The sequence below is a fragment of the Megalops cyprinoides genome, chromosome 12, assembly GCF_013368585.1.
Source record: "Megalops cyprinoides isolate fMegCyp1 chromosome 12, fMegCyp1.pri, whole genome shotgun sequence".
In the NCBI taxonomy this organism is placed as follows: Eukaryota; Metazoa; Chordata; class Actinopteri; order Elopiformes; family Megalopidae; genus Megalops; species Megalops cyprinoides.
Window position 1 is genome coordinate 25,117,769 of NC_050594.1, and position 17,110 is coordinate 25,134,878.

General features: G+C 47.8%; 1 protein-coding gene across 2 annotated transcripts in view; it reads right to left on the minus strand.

The window, feature by feature from the left end:
* Window positions 1–17,110, minus strand: part of ttc7b (tetratricopeptide repeat domain 7B) — a 51,581-nt gene that overhangs the window by 32,093 nt on the left and 2,378 nt on the right. For both annotated transcript variants that reach the window (XM_036541659.1, XM_036541660.1), the window contains exons 3-9: window positions 15,240–15,408; window positions 11,916–12,049; window positions 7,358–7,479; window positions 3,263–3,341; window positions 2,833–3,005; window positions 2,231–2,294; window positions 1,203–1,340 (exon numbers count right to left, since the gene is read on the minus strand). In XM_036541659.1, coding sequence (XP_036397552.1) covers window positions 1,203–1,340; window positions 2,231–2,294; window positions 2,833–3,005; window positions 3,263–3,341; window positions 7,358–7,479; window positions 11,916–12,049; window positions 15,240–15,408 — 879 coding nt within the window. The remainder of the gene's footprint in view (window positions 1–1,202; window positions 1,341–2,230; window positions 2,295–2,832; window positions 3,006–3,262; window positions 3,342–7,357; window positions 7,480–11,915; window positions 12,050–15,239; window positions 15,409–17,110) is intronic.

The following is a 17,110-nucleotide window of genomic DNA, read 5'->3' on the forward strand; positions in this document are numbered from 1 at the left end:
CGATACAAGTATCGGTATTAATATTCAGTAAAACTGGAAGGGTTCAAGCTCAGGTCTGTGCCATTGTGGGGGTTTTTCTATTGAGCAAATGTGAGGCACTGAACTCTTAATGCCTTTTCATAATGTCAAGTTTCACGGTCAACAAACAGCCGTATTCAGATTGAAATATCCGATTAATAAAGACCACTACATTTCAGCGGTTTGGTCTTGATGTGAGAGCTGTTTGTCACTGTCAGCAGCCGCGGAGAATGAAGATGTGTGGGCAGGTAGCTCCGCAGAAGGTCAGCGGTACTCAAGAACACTTCAGACGTGTTAAACTAGTCACGGACAGCTTTCAGGGGCTGAATTTAATTGGACCGGATGGCAAGGCACAAGCGTAATAATTAAACAGAGATTAAAGCCATTCCAATTTACACAGTCGCACAGAACACGCGACAGTTAGGACAAAATAATATTGAAATAAAATTTGAATGAGGGGGGAAAAAAAACGGGGTTTAAGAACACCTGGGCCTCACGGGTGTCCCTTTTTTATTAATGTATTTCCGCAGCGTTAGTATCTCAGATGAATAAATGAAGTCATACTTAATAAAGAAGCACTGCCTTTTATCTCTCCAGTGGACTAGTGGAGACAGAAGCAGAATGGGGGAAGTACACCCAGACAGAAACCTGGGCTTAGCAGCAGTGGGCTGCAGAGGTGGTATAATGATGTGAAGCACAGTAATCAAAACCATAATTCACGATGACGCAGGCACCGATGAGCGAAGAATTCCTCACTGCCCCGCACCCACCGGGCAGCCGACCCTAAATAAAACACTACACGGCTACACTTCCCGCCGCACTTCGACACATGAATAAAGAAAACCACTTAAAGAAGGTGGTTTGAAGATGTTTTTCTTGCTCCTCTGGAGAGGTCCGGCTCTCCGCAGCTGTTGTTGGGACTGTGGGTCTCCACAGCAAAGAGAAGATAGGGCGCACGTATCTCGCAAGGGATCAATGGAGGAGTGGCGTGGAGAATACTTCAAGCGCGGATCAATGTAATAAAATGCATTGCACCGACGGCAAGCCGGAGGATGACTCCCGGACCTTAAAGATGACAGTTCAGACATCAGAGCGGCGGTTCTGGACAGTAGAAGGGGGATCTTTTGATATATTTTTAAAGGCGCTGTCAGATCCGCCGCGGTTTGTTTGGCATGCTGAATTACCTCGGAGAGCATCTCGTACTGTCCTCTTCGACCCAGAGCTATTGTCAATAGATCATACACCACGGATGCGCTCTGTAGGCTAATGATGCGATCGTTGTTGTGCTCTGGAATTCTGCTCAGAACCGCATCTCTATTGGCCTGAAAGCAGACAGAATTCATTTTACAGAACACACGGATTTACAGAATCAAAGGGGCAACATTTCTTTTACAGAAGCTTCTCACTGAGGCCTGTCTTCATCAAAAAAAAAGGGCAAAGATACATTCACATTGTACATTTAGAACAGCGCATATGTACATTACATTTACTTCCAGCCACTAAATATTAGAGGAGTGTTGCATTTCAGCATTAGAGGCATCAAATGAGTTACTGCCTGCTATTCTTATATCGTATAATATCTTATCGTATCATATTAGATATACATGTTACCATTGTTCCGTAATGAAAATCTAATTGGAGTGCAACGTTACTGCTCACCCCTGAAAAAGGGCAACACTGAAAACTGAACATGGAAGATGAAACCACTGCAAACAGTTTGGACAGGTGTGCCAAGAATAACTCAGCTCAGCTAACTAAAGGGAGTTTGACAAATTAGATCCCAATCAGCCATGATCTCTAAGCTCATGTGTTTCAGAGATCCATTCTAAGAGTCTTTTAAAACCGTTGGTAAAAGAAATGATTTGCCAAATGAGCTAAAGTATATTATACAGTGGCCAGTGACCTTGGCATAATAACAGTAATAAAAAGGTTTGAAATAAGGGCTTACAATGTAACAGCAATGGATGAAACAGTGGATAAGAACTATTTTGCTAGTGTCAAGACTGTAGCACTGCTATACTCATTGACTGCACAACAGACCATGCTGATTTAACACACTGCAGACAAACTGCAGACAAAAAAAATGGGGAACATGCCAGAGAGTTAAATAATCCATCGTGTCAGCAGAAGATTATACCTTCATCAAAGAGAATAAACCTTAACATGCATTTTTCAACTGGCTTTTTCATGATATCAGAGTGCACCACCTTACCATTGATTCACTAATTAGAAGCAGGAGCAAGGCTTCTTCTGTGTTTTCCTGAGGACAAAACAGGCTGCAATTAAGGAGAGAGGCAGTTAGTGGAGAGATAGTAAGAAAGCCTTGCCCCAGTTTTGAGTGTGTTACAATATGTCACAATAAAAAACGTCTGCATGATATGCCCACAGAAATCATGGGGTTAACATCAGCAGGGAGTTGTAGCCCTAATTAAAATGCTGTTAACCCGGCACACAGGACATTAACATCACTGGATTTCTTTATGGATGCTGCTGTCCCAAGACAGTCAGTCAGAACAAACCAGCAAGGACTGAGCCCTGTTCATATGCGCTGAGAGCACAGGAACACGAAGTTTGTGGCTGTCAAATAATTTGCCAATGTTTTGCTCACGATGCACACTCACAATGTACAATATTCAACCAACAGCACCGACAGCAATTCTCATTCAAATGAGAGCACTGATTCAGCAAGCAGTCCACGTCTGAGCCCAGGTTCAGACTTCTAGAGCTCTCATTCAGCTGCAAGTGTTTATCTGTTTGATTGCTCAATTGAATGGTGGACCATGTCTTATTCTAATGACGGCGCCAGGCGCTTACTTCTCTCCGGTGTAGACGCGGGGTCTCCTGCTCAGGGTGTAGTCCTTGGTGTAGGAGCCCTGGCGGAGGGGGTCGTTCAGCGGGGAGTGGGGAGGCGGGTCCTCCAGGGGGTTCCAGTAGCTCTGCTCGCACATCCCCCTCAACAGGATCTCCGCCAGCTGCCTCGCAATGGTCTGCCGGGACAACACCGCACCTGAACTAAGCCTTCCGCCGCTGGCACCAAGAGGGGCTAAATGCAAGCAACGGCCCTGTCGTTCACATTCACATTTCTGACCTTTCTGCAGCAAAGGCCGGGTTCAACACCCATATATCTTTGTATGTAGAGGCATGAAAAACGGCAAAGGTTCCTTGCTCACTGACAAAAAGCAGCGTGACTAATAAAAATACCTCTCTTCTCTTGCGGTAAGTTTCCCCCCCGTGCGGCGCTTACCATTCGCAGGTTCTGTGTGGTCCTGGTTTCCACGGCGCGGAGAATCTCCCGGAACCGCCCGACGCCCCGCGTCAAATTACTGAGTCAGAATGGAGATTAAAAAGCATGACCCCCGTACGTTCCTTTGAGACGGGTACAGCTCTGCCGTTTGGAGGAGACTCTCGCCATTCGCAGATCTGCCATTCGCGGTTTATGAGTGTTTGTGCCTGGCAGCACTCCCTGTTCCCGGCCTCACTCAGAATTCTGTGTGAAAACCTGCGCTCTTACAGTTATTTAACATACATCTATTGCAATGCTATGTAATATGGATCCATACCCACAATACCCACATGAATAACTAGATTATTGCATTGTTACAGCACATTAAATGTGTTTCATTTGTGCACCAGGAACAAATCTCCCTTTGTGCGCAAGGCTTTATTATTGGCGTTTGAAGATTTCCTTGTATCCCCTGCGAATGGCGTGGGTCTCCCGTACAAACAAATTTTAACAGGCATTTGCAACAGTTTTTGGAGAGCTCTGTCCCCCCTTGAAGTCCCAGAATGCACCTTGACTTAACAGACCTCTCATGCAGACAGCTGAAGCACAGAATCTGAACTGAAATCTGATCAGCTCTTTTAACTGGGACGTTCCTCCTCAGTCGTTTCTTGGGATTATGCTACAGACAAAGGCAAATTTTTAAGACTGCTCCGTATTCGTTTCCTTGGTAACAGCCTCTTAAAGTATGGCATCCTGTCAGACTTCCTGCACTAGAGCACTGTGACAGAGAATTGAATAAGAACGCAGCAGGAGTAAAACTAAAAGGTAAGGGAATTGCATCAGAAATGGAGAACAGCACCAGGCACTGGGAATTCTTACACTGTGCAATCGCTGGCGCGATTTCATAATGTGCAAATGGTCACGGTCACGAACGCACGCTCGCCTGAACCAAAGTTTTATTGCTAAATCATCTGATGACATCATGCCATGCGTCTTCCAAACTGTGTGGATTTCCGCATGAAGGCAACAATGTGTCATGTTGAAGACCTTCAGGGGCGGATGTGCATCACTCAGGATATGCAGGGTGAAGGGGAATTTGGGGGGGGGGATCTGAAATTAGCTTGTTGGCTCGTCAGCCCGAAGAGCCGTCCATCAATATGAAGTGTCGATACTCAGGCTCAGCACTAAAATTCAAATACGAGGCGGGGGGGAGAGAGAGAGACACGATGCTGTTCTCACGCCTACTACCGCGGTGGTGGTGACAGCCCCTCCGCAGAACGTCAGCGGTGACAGCCTGTCCACTCCGCTCGAGCGCCTGCCGCTTCTGAAGTTTCCGCGTACGACGCTGCAAAAGAACAGCCCTGTCGCTCTTTCCGCTGACGTCCCGTGACAGGGGTGCCGTTCCCTTCGCCGGCCCACCCTGCACCCTTTGAGGACGACTCTGTGCAAAAGCACGGCGTGTTCTTTGCTTTGTTAACTCCGGGACAGGGCTATTTCTCCCCAAACTTAAATGAAGGAGACGTAGAACTGAGAAGCCGGGACAGAGTATAAGCCAATTATCACTTCATGCTGCGGCTTGTTCTCTGACAGCAAGCCTTGAGACACAGCACAAGTCCATGTGCTACAAAGGCACGACGTCTTAACTAGGGTCTTATACTTAGAAGGAGGCACTGAACTAATTCAGGGTCCACGGCTTTGGAATAGAACACCTTTTCTTTTCACAAGCATTCCACTTCTAATGATTCGGCTACCCAGCAGAGCCTGGCAGGAAGACCGGTCTCTTCTTCTGCGACTGTCTCGGCATACAGAGAGAAAAATAAAACTGTGAAGCTCCTTCGGCTACGGAAATAGGAATGTAAACAGTGGCAGAAAGACGCTGAATAAATATTCCTCTCCCATGACTGGCGAATGCTGGGAGAGTAAAGGCTCGCTCTCTGTGAGCGACAGCACCCTCCTTTCTGCTGCGCAATAACAAGGCGGTTTAACCATTTCCGCTGCTCCCTCCTTCCTCTTCCAAATCCATTCTCTGCTCAGAGTCAGCTCCTGCTGGGGTTTTTTTTTTTAATCTCCAGGCTTTCATAGCCATGTCTTTACGCAGCTTTCATTTTACAGGCTGTTATCAGGAAGGTGCTGCTGAGGTGTGCGTGCGAATGGCCGGTTTAATCAAAGGTGACGTTCATTTACAGTTGGAAGTGACTTCCGTAAGTAAGCTTAATCAATACGAGGAGGGCCGCTGGGAGGGTGAGAGGATGCAGCGGGCCGCGGAACTGAAAGACATTCTGTATCTGTGAGGCGGCCTCATTTTAAAACCGCACGACACAAAAGGAACAGATCTTCTAGTCCATGTCAGCCAAGTCACTCATTCAGCTTCCACTTTTACATTCGGTGGAGTTACAGGCCACATCCACTCACCTAGTCAAATCAAGCCTATTTAGTACAGAGTACACCTTCTTCACAAAAGGCCTCTAAGGGCTCAACAAGGAGGACTGCTTTACAAAAAAAGTAGAACAAGCACAAATGTTCCTGCACGAGCTCTTATCTTCGAAATGTTCAGAGCGATTAAATCCGAAGCAATTCCTTGTGCTTCCTATTCAAAGGTTCGTTTCGGAAAGCACATTTTCAGGACGGGGGGGAAGGAGGAGGTTAAATGAGTTGAGAGGCTGAACTCGGCTGCAGAGAGGAGCCGCGCTGTGCCTTGTGAATCAGTAAGACTCCCACTGCGGGCCTCCGCCGATCCCACACCGCACTCCACATGAAACGCTGGCAGGATTAGCGCAAATCGCACCGCCGTCAGGACTTTCAACCCACCCCTTGACCGTGCCCCGCGCGCACGCGGCCAGCCAGTGCTGTTTACACCAAAAGAGCTTGGAACACAGAACAGAGAGCCCCCACAGCTTCTTGAATAGACTGCAGAGGCTCTACTGTGTGTGTGCACGTGTGTTTGGGGGGGGGGGGGCGGGGGAGGCAGGGGTGGGGGGGTCGAGGGAGGAGGGTAACGGAGGCTATAACGGACAAATCTGCAAGGGAGTGAAGCAGCACAACCTCCCATGTACAAATTTAATGGGACTGGAAGAGCATGCAGCTAGCGGGGCGCCGTATGATGCACAATAGCTTTGGGATTAGGGTTATCGCCAACCGCGCTATCGCTGCTGGAAGTTATTTCCGTGGGCCGATAAAAGGAGGTCGTGGTGTCTTCCAGCTGCAGCACCTCGGCTCCTATGGCCTGGTTTATTCACACAGTCCCGAGCCGCAGGACGCCGCAGCCGCGAAGCTCGCGCAGTCCCATGGCGCGCTGTATAATTATCCGTTTCATTGCACCCCAGTTGCTTCACTGCCTAGCTATGGGACAATCAGCGGAGGAGGGGGCGGGTATCTGCGAAATCTACTGCCTATCGTGTCAGAGCAGAGGGCCTGCCCACTCCATCACTGTGTCATTCTCCCTCTTCGCTGTGCCGCGGCGCTCGGCGCCAGTAATGCTCGCCTCGAGGCGGGAATACCCTGCCTCGCCGCCTCAGGAGTTTATCATCGTTACAATTTGGGCTGATTTCTCCACTGATACACAGAAAGGCGAGGGAATGTTGCAGTCTTGGAGCTTCTACTGGATGTATCCCCACTGGGGGCCTAGGCTAGATAGAGCACTACTCTACAGAGATGACACCACAGAGGGATACGTACTGTCTGTCTTCACACAAATGAAACCTGGAAGAGAAGCGACAGGGAGAGACCACGTGCAGCCGAAAGGGGGGAAAAGTTCACCAAATTACAGGGCGTAGGTCAGTGAGCCAGCAGTCGCGTGAGAATCAATTATTCAACACCCCCCCCCAACATGACACTACACTCCCATTAATCAACTGCTGATTTAGTAACCAGATGCTTATGATGCAGAAAAACAAACAACATTCAACAGATTAATTCATCCACCTGACAGCGCCAAAAAACACAGAGGGAGAGCAGAGAGAGATTAAAAACAGTGGGTCTTTTGAGCAGCGAGATCAAGCCCAGCAGGCTTTGGATGGACGGATGAATTTTGCAGTGGCCCTGCTTGCTGCTCGTATCTGCGCAGGGGTCTTTGATGTGCTGGTTGAAAGGAGGTCTGGATTAGGTCCCCACTCTCACCCGTTTTTGAAGTGGATAACGTGGGCCCTTTGAAGGCCGGTCTCCAGGAAGTAGCCCAGCTCCTGCTCCTGGGTCACCGGGCCCGGTTTGGGACTCCGGTTCTGCATGCCCGCACTCAGAGCCTGTGGGGGGGGGGGGGGGACGGGGTATTGTGATTGGACGTCCACAAAGCCGAAACCAATCATTCACTATCATTCACTAGAATGGGCTAGCCCTCATCCTTAGAGACTTGCATGGTTCACCTTTTAAACATACCCAGTTTTACAAACTGTTTTTTTTCCTAGAGTTATTTAAGTGAAGTGTCTCAAACTCACACCCCAGTTGCCTACACAACACTGTGGAAATACCCAAAATGGCTGAATAACGCTCCTGGAAGATGGCTCCACAGCTGTGACTTGAACACGCCATTCTCAGCACACCACATATTATGAGTCCTTTCAAGGCACACCACCCACAACACAATATTCCTCTGTGATACTCTTCTAGCACAAAGCTGTGGACAACGTTTCAGTTAGCGGAGAAATAGGCCCCCAAAAATGGCAATTTAAAAAAAGGGTCGATGTAAACACTACATCAAAGAAGAATATGCAAACATCATATTATTCATCATGTTCATGGCACGGTCTCTCTGGCTTTAAACAGACCATGGAAAGCATGTGCTGTCTTCAGCTGAACCTTTCTCTTCACTGCGGCAAATTACATTTTGTGTAGTGAATTGTCTATTTTAACACAAATGAATATGTGCAAACTCACTGTAATGAGTGTCAATTTGCATACATGGCTGCTCTCCACTTTGTAGAACCCAGTGTTTCAGTTATCATTGAACCCAGCCAATCATAAGGATGGACAAGGCTGATAACGGGACACCTGCAGTGTGACATAATGCACAGGGAGGCCGAGTGCCGCTTCTCAGACCGGGATTGGACGCCGCTCTCTCTCCCGTTTGGTCCTGCGGCAGGAATGTGGGTCGCTCTTCAGATGTCCTGTGACGGCTCTTTCATGCGCTGCTGTGGAGACTCTGCCGCATTCACACTGAGCCTGGCTGAGCTGATGGATCTCAGCATCACACTGGGATGCCGCTGGAGCGCTCAGCTCTTCAGGCCTACAGGATACACACCCGAACACCCTGAACACCCCGGCGCAGGAGCCGACGCCAATTCAAAAAGCATTACATCACGTCAGATGGGCTCTCTTTACTAAAGGCTTGGCCTCATTACATAATTGGGAGGGCTGCCTTATCAAACCGAGCGACGGCGTTCATCTGAATGCAGCGGGGTGCGGCGGGGAGATGAAGGAGAGCAGAATGGATGGGCTTTAAAGAAGAGGAGAGGAAAGCCCCAGCAGCTCAGCTCCTGTCAGAGCTGTCGAAGCGGACGCCAATGCTGTGCTCTTACACTCTCCAGAGCAGCACGAGAGGGGGGGGGGGGGGGGGGGGGAGATTTAAAAATGATTTTCATTCCACCAAAAAAGCAGGGAATGTCCCTGGAACACCTTGTGCCGGCGTACGAGCCAAAAGAGCTGAGGGCCATATTGATAACTTTAAAGGGAGAGATTTCATTCATTCCACGCCGGTTATGCAATGCGGCCAATAGTTCTTTAGAAAGCCGGACCGCTGGGCATTTTTCACTTTCCTCTCCCACAGCAAAACAGACTGATCAGCGGAACGGATACAGGAAAAACACATTAAAGGGCGAATACAGACCTCTAATTAGATGGAAGAGAGAGATCTTTTATTTCCCGAAGGCGGCCCCATCGCTGCCCGGCCTGACCCTGACATGTTCTGTCACGAAAGGGCTATGTTAGTTTTCTTGAAGTTGTCACGGAGTGATGGTGGCGCTGTGTCTGGTCGCGAGGGCTCTCTTGTCATCGGGCAGGGACGGGGGGATGGAGTGGGGGGGCTGTGATGCCGAATAAGGCCGAGGAGGACGGGAGGGTTGGTCTGCGAGCGATGGGGTGCCCAAGGCTCTGTGTTTTTCGCTGATCCCGGGGACAGAGGCACAGTTACGACCTCCTTTTAATTGTGCCGATCAATCAACACAGCCAGCGGCCGGGCCATTCCGGAGCAGGAGAGGAGTAGGGATTGGGCAGGAGGAGGGTGATTGGGGGGGTGATATGACAAACACCTTAAATCAAAAGGACTGATCCTTGTGTGCATGTATGAGTCTCTCCTCATACGCGTGAGAACGCGTGGGTGTGTGCTTGTAAGCCACGGAGAGAGTTCTCTTTCAGAGTCCTTGGCTGTACCCGGCAGCACGCTCGTGACACCGTTCCTCGTTAGCGGCCCTGCAGTCTTCTGCAGGTATTCCGGAAAGCTCCAGCTCACAGCTCTTCATGCGCCACATTACTCACACCAGGGCTGGTAGAAGTCTGCTGGGAGAGTGACTCTGAACGCGAGGAAGGCTGGCATAATTTGAGTAAGTCTGCAACCCCACTGAGCAGGTCATTGTGTTTTCATGAGCACAGGCTGATGATTAGGAAGCAGACACCCAAACCTATACAGAACCCCCAACATTTAATGCAAATCCTAAAAGCAATAAAATAATTCTTGCATTTTACTTCCAGTTAAAAATGAAAGCCGCTTTGGAAAGACAATAAAGTGAGGGGATATTCCACGTGAGGGACTGCAGTAAACATAACCTGAATGAAAGCTTGCCGAGTCACACACACTGTGCCACAGAGCAAAGGCAGCTGCCCTGTAGAAAGAGAGAGGGGACAGTTTCCAGAAAACGTGCCTTTTTTTTTTTTTTTTTTTTGCACCACAGAGCATCATTCCTGGTGTGTGCCAGCCAGCTGCGGAAAATAAACCAAATAAACTACGGGTGCCGCACAACATTCCAAGCAGCTACTTAAATCAAAAATCTTGGTTTTATGTCACTTCAAAATTTCACGCTCTGCGCTTCGGCGTTGGCAAAGAGAGGCTGCAGACTTGCTGGAAATGAGAACGGGGGGGGGGGGGGGGGTTGAGTTGCTCCAAGTGCGGCAAATCACACATCGTTTAATTAGGTCTGTAAATCGCAGGCGGAGATTCTTCACTCCACTTCCTGTTCCGCACTTGCCACACTGAATCAACACCGTGTCAGTGAGCTAAGCTTACTGACAGGTTCAATACCGAGAACTGGAGCCCGGCTGGCGATAAATATCCCTGCGTGGGCGATGTACTGCAGGGGAAGTTTCTGCAAAACTGGAACTAATCAGAGGGGTCAGAGTCTGACTGTACCGTCAGAGAGAGCCACCTTCCAGGACCATTTCTGCGAGAACATTTCAAGGGTTTGTTCCATAAGGCGGAAACACTGATATGCAGCTTTCTCCTCATTTAGACCTGCAGTTAGAATTGTCACTCTGTGTGGCTCCTCCTCTTAAGACTCTGGGGCTGAAGGCGAGAGGAGCTGAACTGCTGTCAAGGTCAAAGCTGCAGCATCACAGAGCTGCACAGCTCCTGCCTCAAGGAGTTTAAGAACTCCAGCTCCCACAATGCCCTGATCCCACCACAAATTAAGTGTAAATTAAGACACAAGATGTTCAAGCCTCTATGCAGAAATATATACAAAAATATAATTAGAATACTATCACATTCCCATATGACCATCTATACATGTCCATTGCTCAGTTTACATGATAAAGGCATAGAAATAAGTAAAAGTGTGGACTTCTGCTTCATCAGTCTGAAAAGGCTAAATATACACCATGTGTTAATGACATGCAAGATATCACTATCCAGACTGTGCCCTACTCAGCTTGATGGCTGTTGTAGGCTTTTCAATGTAGAGATTAGACCTGTAGTAAGGGTTAGGTTTACGTTTGTGCGCGTTGGGGATGGTGAATATAGCTCTTTCAAAATGGACCATGAGCATCTTTATCAGTAAGTTCAGCTTCCACTGCCTGTCTGCAGGCTTGTAAAAGCAGGAGTGTCAGCGCAACAAGGTAACACCTGTTCTCCTGTGTGTGCCCCTGACCTGTCCACGTGTACGCATGTCAATTACAAACAAGCAGCCCTCCCCACGGGAAACGCAAGACATACTCCTGTAGCAGAGTGATGCCTTACCGCAGACGGTACGCCGGCGCTGAATCCCTCATTAAAAGCCAAAAGAGGCTCGTTAGCAGATTTCTGATGGGAGGCTGAAACACTCCAGAGAAGAAAAGAGGTCATAAAAACGAGAGAAAACACGGCGATGGAAAAGATCCAAAACACAAGAGAGGCCTGATTAAAACGGCCAAGGTCAGAAAACAAACAGCGCGCCGCAGTGTGTCGATGCGGCATCGATCCCGGGCTGGAGCCAATACCGCCTGACTCTCCGCCGCCACGACCGCCGCTGTCTGAGGCACTGCCGGCCCCGCTGCCAACCGGCCCGGCTGCAGACGCTTTCAATAAAAACCACCTCCGCACACAGCCACACCCTGCCAAACCTCCTCTCTAACACTGTGAAAACAGGCATCAGACATACCGCCACTAGTGCTTTTCATCTTAGCAGAAGACTGTCTACATGCCGTAGTCCTACATGCACCCAGACAGATTTACATCATTTAAACACACAAGGTCAAGATGGTCTAGTGATGATACCTTTTCCACTTCCTGAAGGTACAGCAGGGCTATGTCCCCCGACTTCTCATAGCAGGTGATAATCTCCTGTTCGCGATCCGTGTTGCGGTTAGAGAGGGAGGGAGAGGCAGTCGGCACCTTTTCCAAACACAGACCTGGGAACAGGGAGAAACAGAGGGCGTGATCACAAGGACACCTTTCACATCCAACAAGCAGAGCGGGCTGGCTCAAACCACTTGGTTGGACATGGATTCTTCTGGAACACCTAAAGGGGACGTGCATTCAGTTCGGCACCCAAAACCTGAATCTGGCGGAAATGCCCAGCACGGGCCTCAGAGGGCATGGAAAAAGTGAGCAAACTGGAGTCGGGACACATCACAAGCTCCATGAAATATGAATCTTGAATGCAATCAAAGCTGGCCATCCAGGCCACAGGCAGAAAGAGACAGAGAGAGACAGAGAGAGAGCGCGAGAGAGTTCTGAATGTTTTATCATGCACCTGTAACTCTGCAGAGAGCAGTCAGACATCAATCTGGGTGGGAGGAGGAACCAGAAACTAAGCATTATGTGGCAGTGTCCTGTTGCCCTCTACTGTAGATCAGATGAGGGCTGAGGTCTGACAAGGCAAGGATGGAGTGATCTAAGGAGACCATCAGAGACGTCCAGAGAGCACGAGAAACCCCCTCCCCACCTGAAAGAATGTTTTCATTTTTCTCCTGGTGTTTTCCCTCTTCAATTTTTGATAAAAAAAGATTCCACACTGTTCTGTGAAAGTATTATTTTTGTGGGCAGGTAACCTAACCCTGGCCTTCAGATGACGGCTGCTTTGTCTGGCCAAACAAATCCCTGGTTTATATGTCAGGCCAGCTATTTTTACTTGGTGTGGCCTACTGCAATATAATTACTGTACTGCGGATTTATTCCATTTCATTGCGTGAACTGAACTAAATCCACTGGGCTGTTAGTACTGCTACCTAAGGCACATTAATATTTGATATACAGAATTTTGTAGGTAACTAGTGAATGAAACATCATGCCTATGATTTCATTTTGTACATTACACTACTGGCATTCAGTAGACGCTCTTATCCAGAGTGATTTACATAGGTTACAATTTTTTTTACATGTTACCCATATATACAGCTGGATATTTATTGAGGCAATTCTGGGTCAAGTACCTTGCCCAAGGGTACAACAGCAGTGTCCCAGTGGGAAATTGAACCGGCAACGTTTTGGTAACGAGACTCCACCCATGTATGGGGAGAGCAACAATTACGCTGCTTAAAATTAAAAAAAAAAAAATTGAACAGGCACTCCTCAAGTACTGCAACGAGTAACTGCTCCCGAAGTCACCACTCACTCAGCTAGTGAGTTTGTCAGTCAGTCAGTGAGTGAAGGACAGTTCTGTACGGCCGCTACACCATTGGCCAAGAACGCGTGTGACAATGACAAATGTCAGTCAGCGGCCATAGAGACCTGCCCAGCCAAAGCGACCCTGATCACAGCACACAGCGGGCTCAATTAAGATGACAAATACACTCAAAGGCAGTGACAGCCTGCCCGAGGGCTGCGGTGTGGTTCAAATGACCGGCCACACAACATGCAGACGTGCCTGTTTTCATTAGTTACAAAAAAGCTGGCCTGTGCCCGGCCTGTACCTGGAAAACAAGCGAATATGTGCCAGGGGAAACAGCAGGCCTTCAGGTGAGGAGCACAAAGAAAGGGTTGGTGGGTATAGGGGCATGCCAGCGCAGTGTAACGGAATACACACCTGCACAAAAGGAGGGGGTCAATTTTTTAATCCAAAAAGTGAAACGCTATCTTCACCTGTAACAAAACAGCCGCACCCTCACAAAAAAGCCAGCCCCGTGGCCTGTGAACGGGGGCGAAACAGGCATCTGCTGAGCCACCTGCAGGCCGGAGAGACGCTTCACGCATGAGGAGCGGACCGCTTTTCCGATACGCTCCACGGGGGCGTCTAAGGTTTTCGTACCAGAATTATTGGCTTTGAAAGACACAGCGGAAATGCATTATTGAAGAGAGGTAATTGTGTAAGTTATTGCAAAGGCCTGGGTCGTGCAGTGGAAGCCACGCTCTCTGGAGCGCGGGACAAAAGTTCAAACAGTGAGCACGCTCGAGAGAGGAAGCGTAAGCAGAACTGCAGCAAGGCCCATCTGGCCTTATATAGAATTACTCTGGAGGAAAGCTGGGGGTTAATGACATGAGCCATTGGACTCTCATACCCAGTCACACACATAACTAATTCATAATCATGTGCCACTTTCACAGGCTCTAATAAGCTCCTGTGTTACCCTAAACAGACCTGTATGACCCCCACGATTGGGTGACTCATGAAAATTAAATGGGAGTAAAGCTTTTCTGTTACTGTCTCCACGACTGTTGCTCCAAATGATGACACGTCAGAAGCAGGGCTGTTCAAAATGATCTGGGCTGTCAATTTTTTCAAGCGCATTTGAATCTTTTCATGTGAGAAACATTTACAGATTCACGTATTTATTCTATCAATACACAAAGCTGTGGCCAAAGCCGTCCTTGCCAGAGAGCATCCTGCAGATAAAAACATGAAGACTCTGGAAGGAAATTGTATAGGGCTGCCTCAACACCACGCCAGGGTTTTGCCTTCACAACCAATACTAACAAGCTGTCAAGCGCCTGATGAAAGCTTAGCTCTGCAGAACCAGCTGATGCATCCACTGTTATATATTTCAAGAACACCCCAGACAGAGGAGTTTCCCTCAAGCATTACTGCGGCTCTGTGTGCTGCTAAGTGAATCACTACCGCCATCACCTGGCTGAACCGCTCAATTGCAGGGGATGCTCATCTTAACGTAGACTCCCACCTTGATCAGTGCTCCTTTACTTGGTGGGGACAGACTGAATCACTTTTGAGTTCAAAAAAGCCTATGCAGGCATTCTGCGGCTTAATTGCTCTGAAAAAGTCGCACTGTGTATTCATCTGCTAACTGCCTCTGGCATTGACAAGAGCCAAAACATCCACACAGCCAAATAGGAGGTCCTGGCCATTATACTTTGGTAACAGTGCATGCCAACTGAAGCACTTTTTCAGGGACAAAGTCAGGTGGCCTTTGATTACGAGGGCAATAAATGAACAAAGGTTTCTGGCACAATACCCATGAGATCAGGGCTGAAATTTCTCCTTGTGTTTGAACCAGTCCAGTCCTCAAACTTTTAATTTAGGAGCTGTAAATAAATGGACACATTCCAAAATCCTAAGCTGACATCTGAACAGACAATGAGTGCTGTTCTCATGAGTGACACCCTGCAGTGCATTGTGGGTACTCAGCCAGTGAGCGCGGGCCCCACCTTTGGTCGCGTATGCCTCTGCGATCATGGAGAGGCGGTAGACGGGGGCCCCGACAAGCTGCAGGTCGTCCAGGCCCACTCGGGAGTACTGGTTGATGGCATCCTGATAGTCACCCTCCACATAGTTCAGCTTGGCCATCAGCATGCTAGCCTCCTGCATGTAGTCCGGCTGAGGAAAGAGAAAAAAATGCAGTCTATAGGTGCACAGGTAAGGCATCCCCATAGAAATGTAGCAACAGAAGTATACCCATATGTAGGTTTGGAGGATACAGTGACATAAATTAAATACAATGGAAATTTGATTTTCCTTGAAAGGTCTGGACTAAACTAAAGGTTGTTTAGCAGATGCTCATTTCTGGCAAAGTCTGGTCTTCAGCCATACTGTACATTCCTCCAATCCTTCCAGAAGGATCCATGGCTCCATCAGTTGAATCTCTAGCTGTAGATGGCAGATGCTCAGAGAGATAAATAAGGGTCCTTACTCCCAGGGGGAGTGTTTTCCCTTTGCATTGTGAATTCTTTATCACCTCACTAAGGCTTTATGCAGTTTTATTTCTCTGGGAGAGGAATTTCTACTGTTTGACCTTGACATAAACTGCACAACTTACCACCATAACAACAACAAACTCCTACAAATGTAGACCATAAAAAACAGAGTAATACCTTGACAAGACATTTACAAATTGCCTCATAGAGCAGCAGCATGCCATAACATTTTGTGATGATCAGATTCAAGTCTGTTTGTAAGTTACATCTTCGTACAGGTCCTGTCTTAGAGGAACATTCAAAGCATGTTTAAGTGGATGTCTTGAACCAATTAATTCACTATATTTTTACAGAGATGTTGTTAGTTTGTAAAGTTTCTGTTGGAATGGCCAGTGATCCCTTCCACATTGCTGCTCTTTGCCTTCAGCCCCCCAGCAGACACAGCAACGTAGTCTGAGCCTTGTCTCAGTAAAAATGTGAAATTCGGTGTGTGGAAGACCTTGAGACTGGTCCTGAACCCTCAAAATTTTCAAACTAATGCCGGGTTCAGACTACATAATTTTTTTGTCTTTCATGTCGGTCACCATGTCAGACTAGGCATTCATAATGCCATAAAATCATGCCTTGTCTTGGTAGACTGGCAACACTACAGGTTTGACCCCAACCAACGATCATTCATGTCCTTGTGTGTCGTCGGGGAGGCGGGTCAAGAAAGTGTCAATCATGGCTACAGAAGCGCTACGTGTGTTGTTGCTGCCGAGTTCACGCATTAACATTACACCGGAGAATTTGCTATCAGCTCCTACATTGCAGATACAGAATGTGCCTCGTTGTCTATAGTACACGATTTCTACAACTAGTGTAAATGAAGTTGTAAGTTTAACAAATATGATAACAATAATACTGATTAGTGTTATTACTGTAACTCCATGCAGCCGACAGTCTCTGTAACACTTTATGTGTAACCACAATTAAAATAATATTAGCAACGTTTAACAATAATATGCTGTTACTATTCCTAATTTCCATGTTTGCAGAGAGCACTCTGTCATGCTATTGGCCAACTTCAGAACACGTCGTGGGAGATTCTCAAAACATTCTTACACGCTAGACTTTTAGTCGGGGTGTCGTGGGGCTTCCCAGACACCACATCACTGTTCGTCGATTATGTCACATTACAAGACCCGTTCGTCATTCGGCCCATGTTCACAATCGGGCCCAATGCTGGAAATTTGTCGCCTACGACAAATCGTATCAAAATCATGCTGAAATCGTGTAGTCTGAACCCGGCATAAGTTTTTTATTCTTTAACAACCAAAATAAAAGTTCTTTCTGTGTGGATTCCTGTTATAGTATAGATGAGCAACACAACATTTGTACAACTG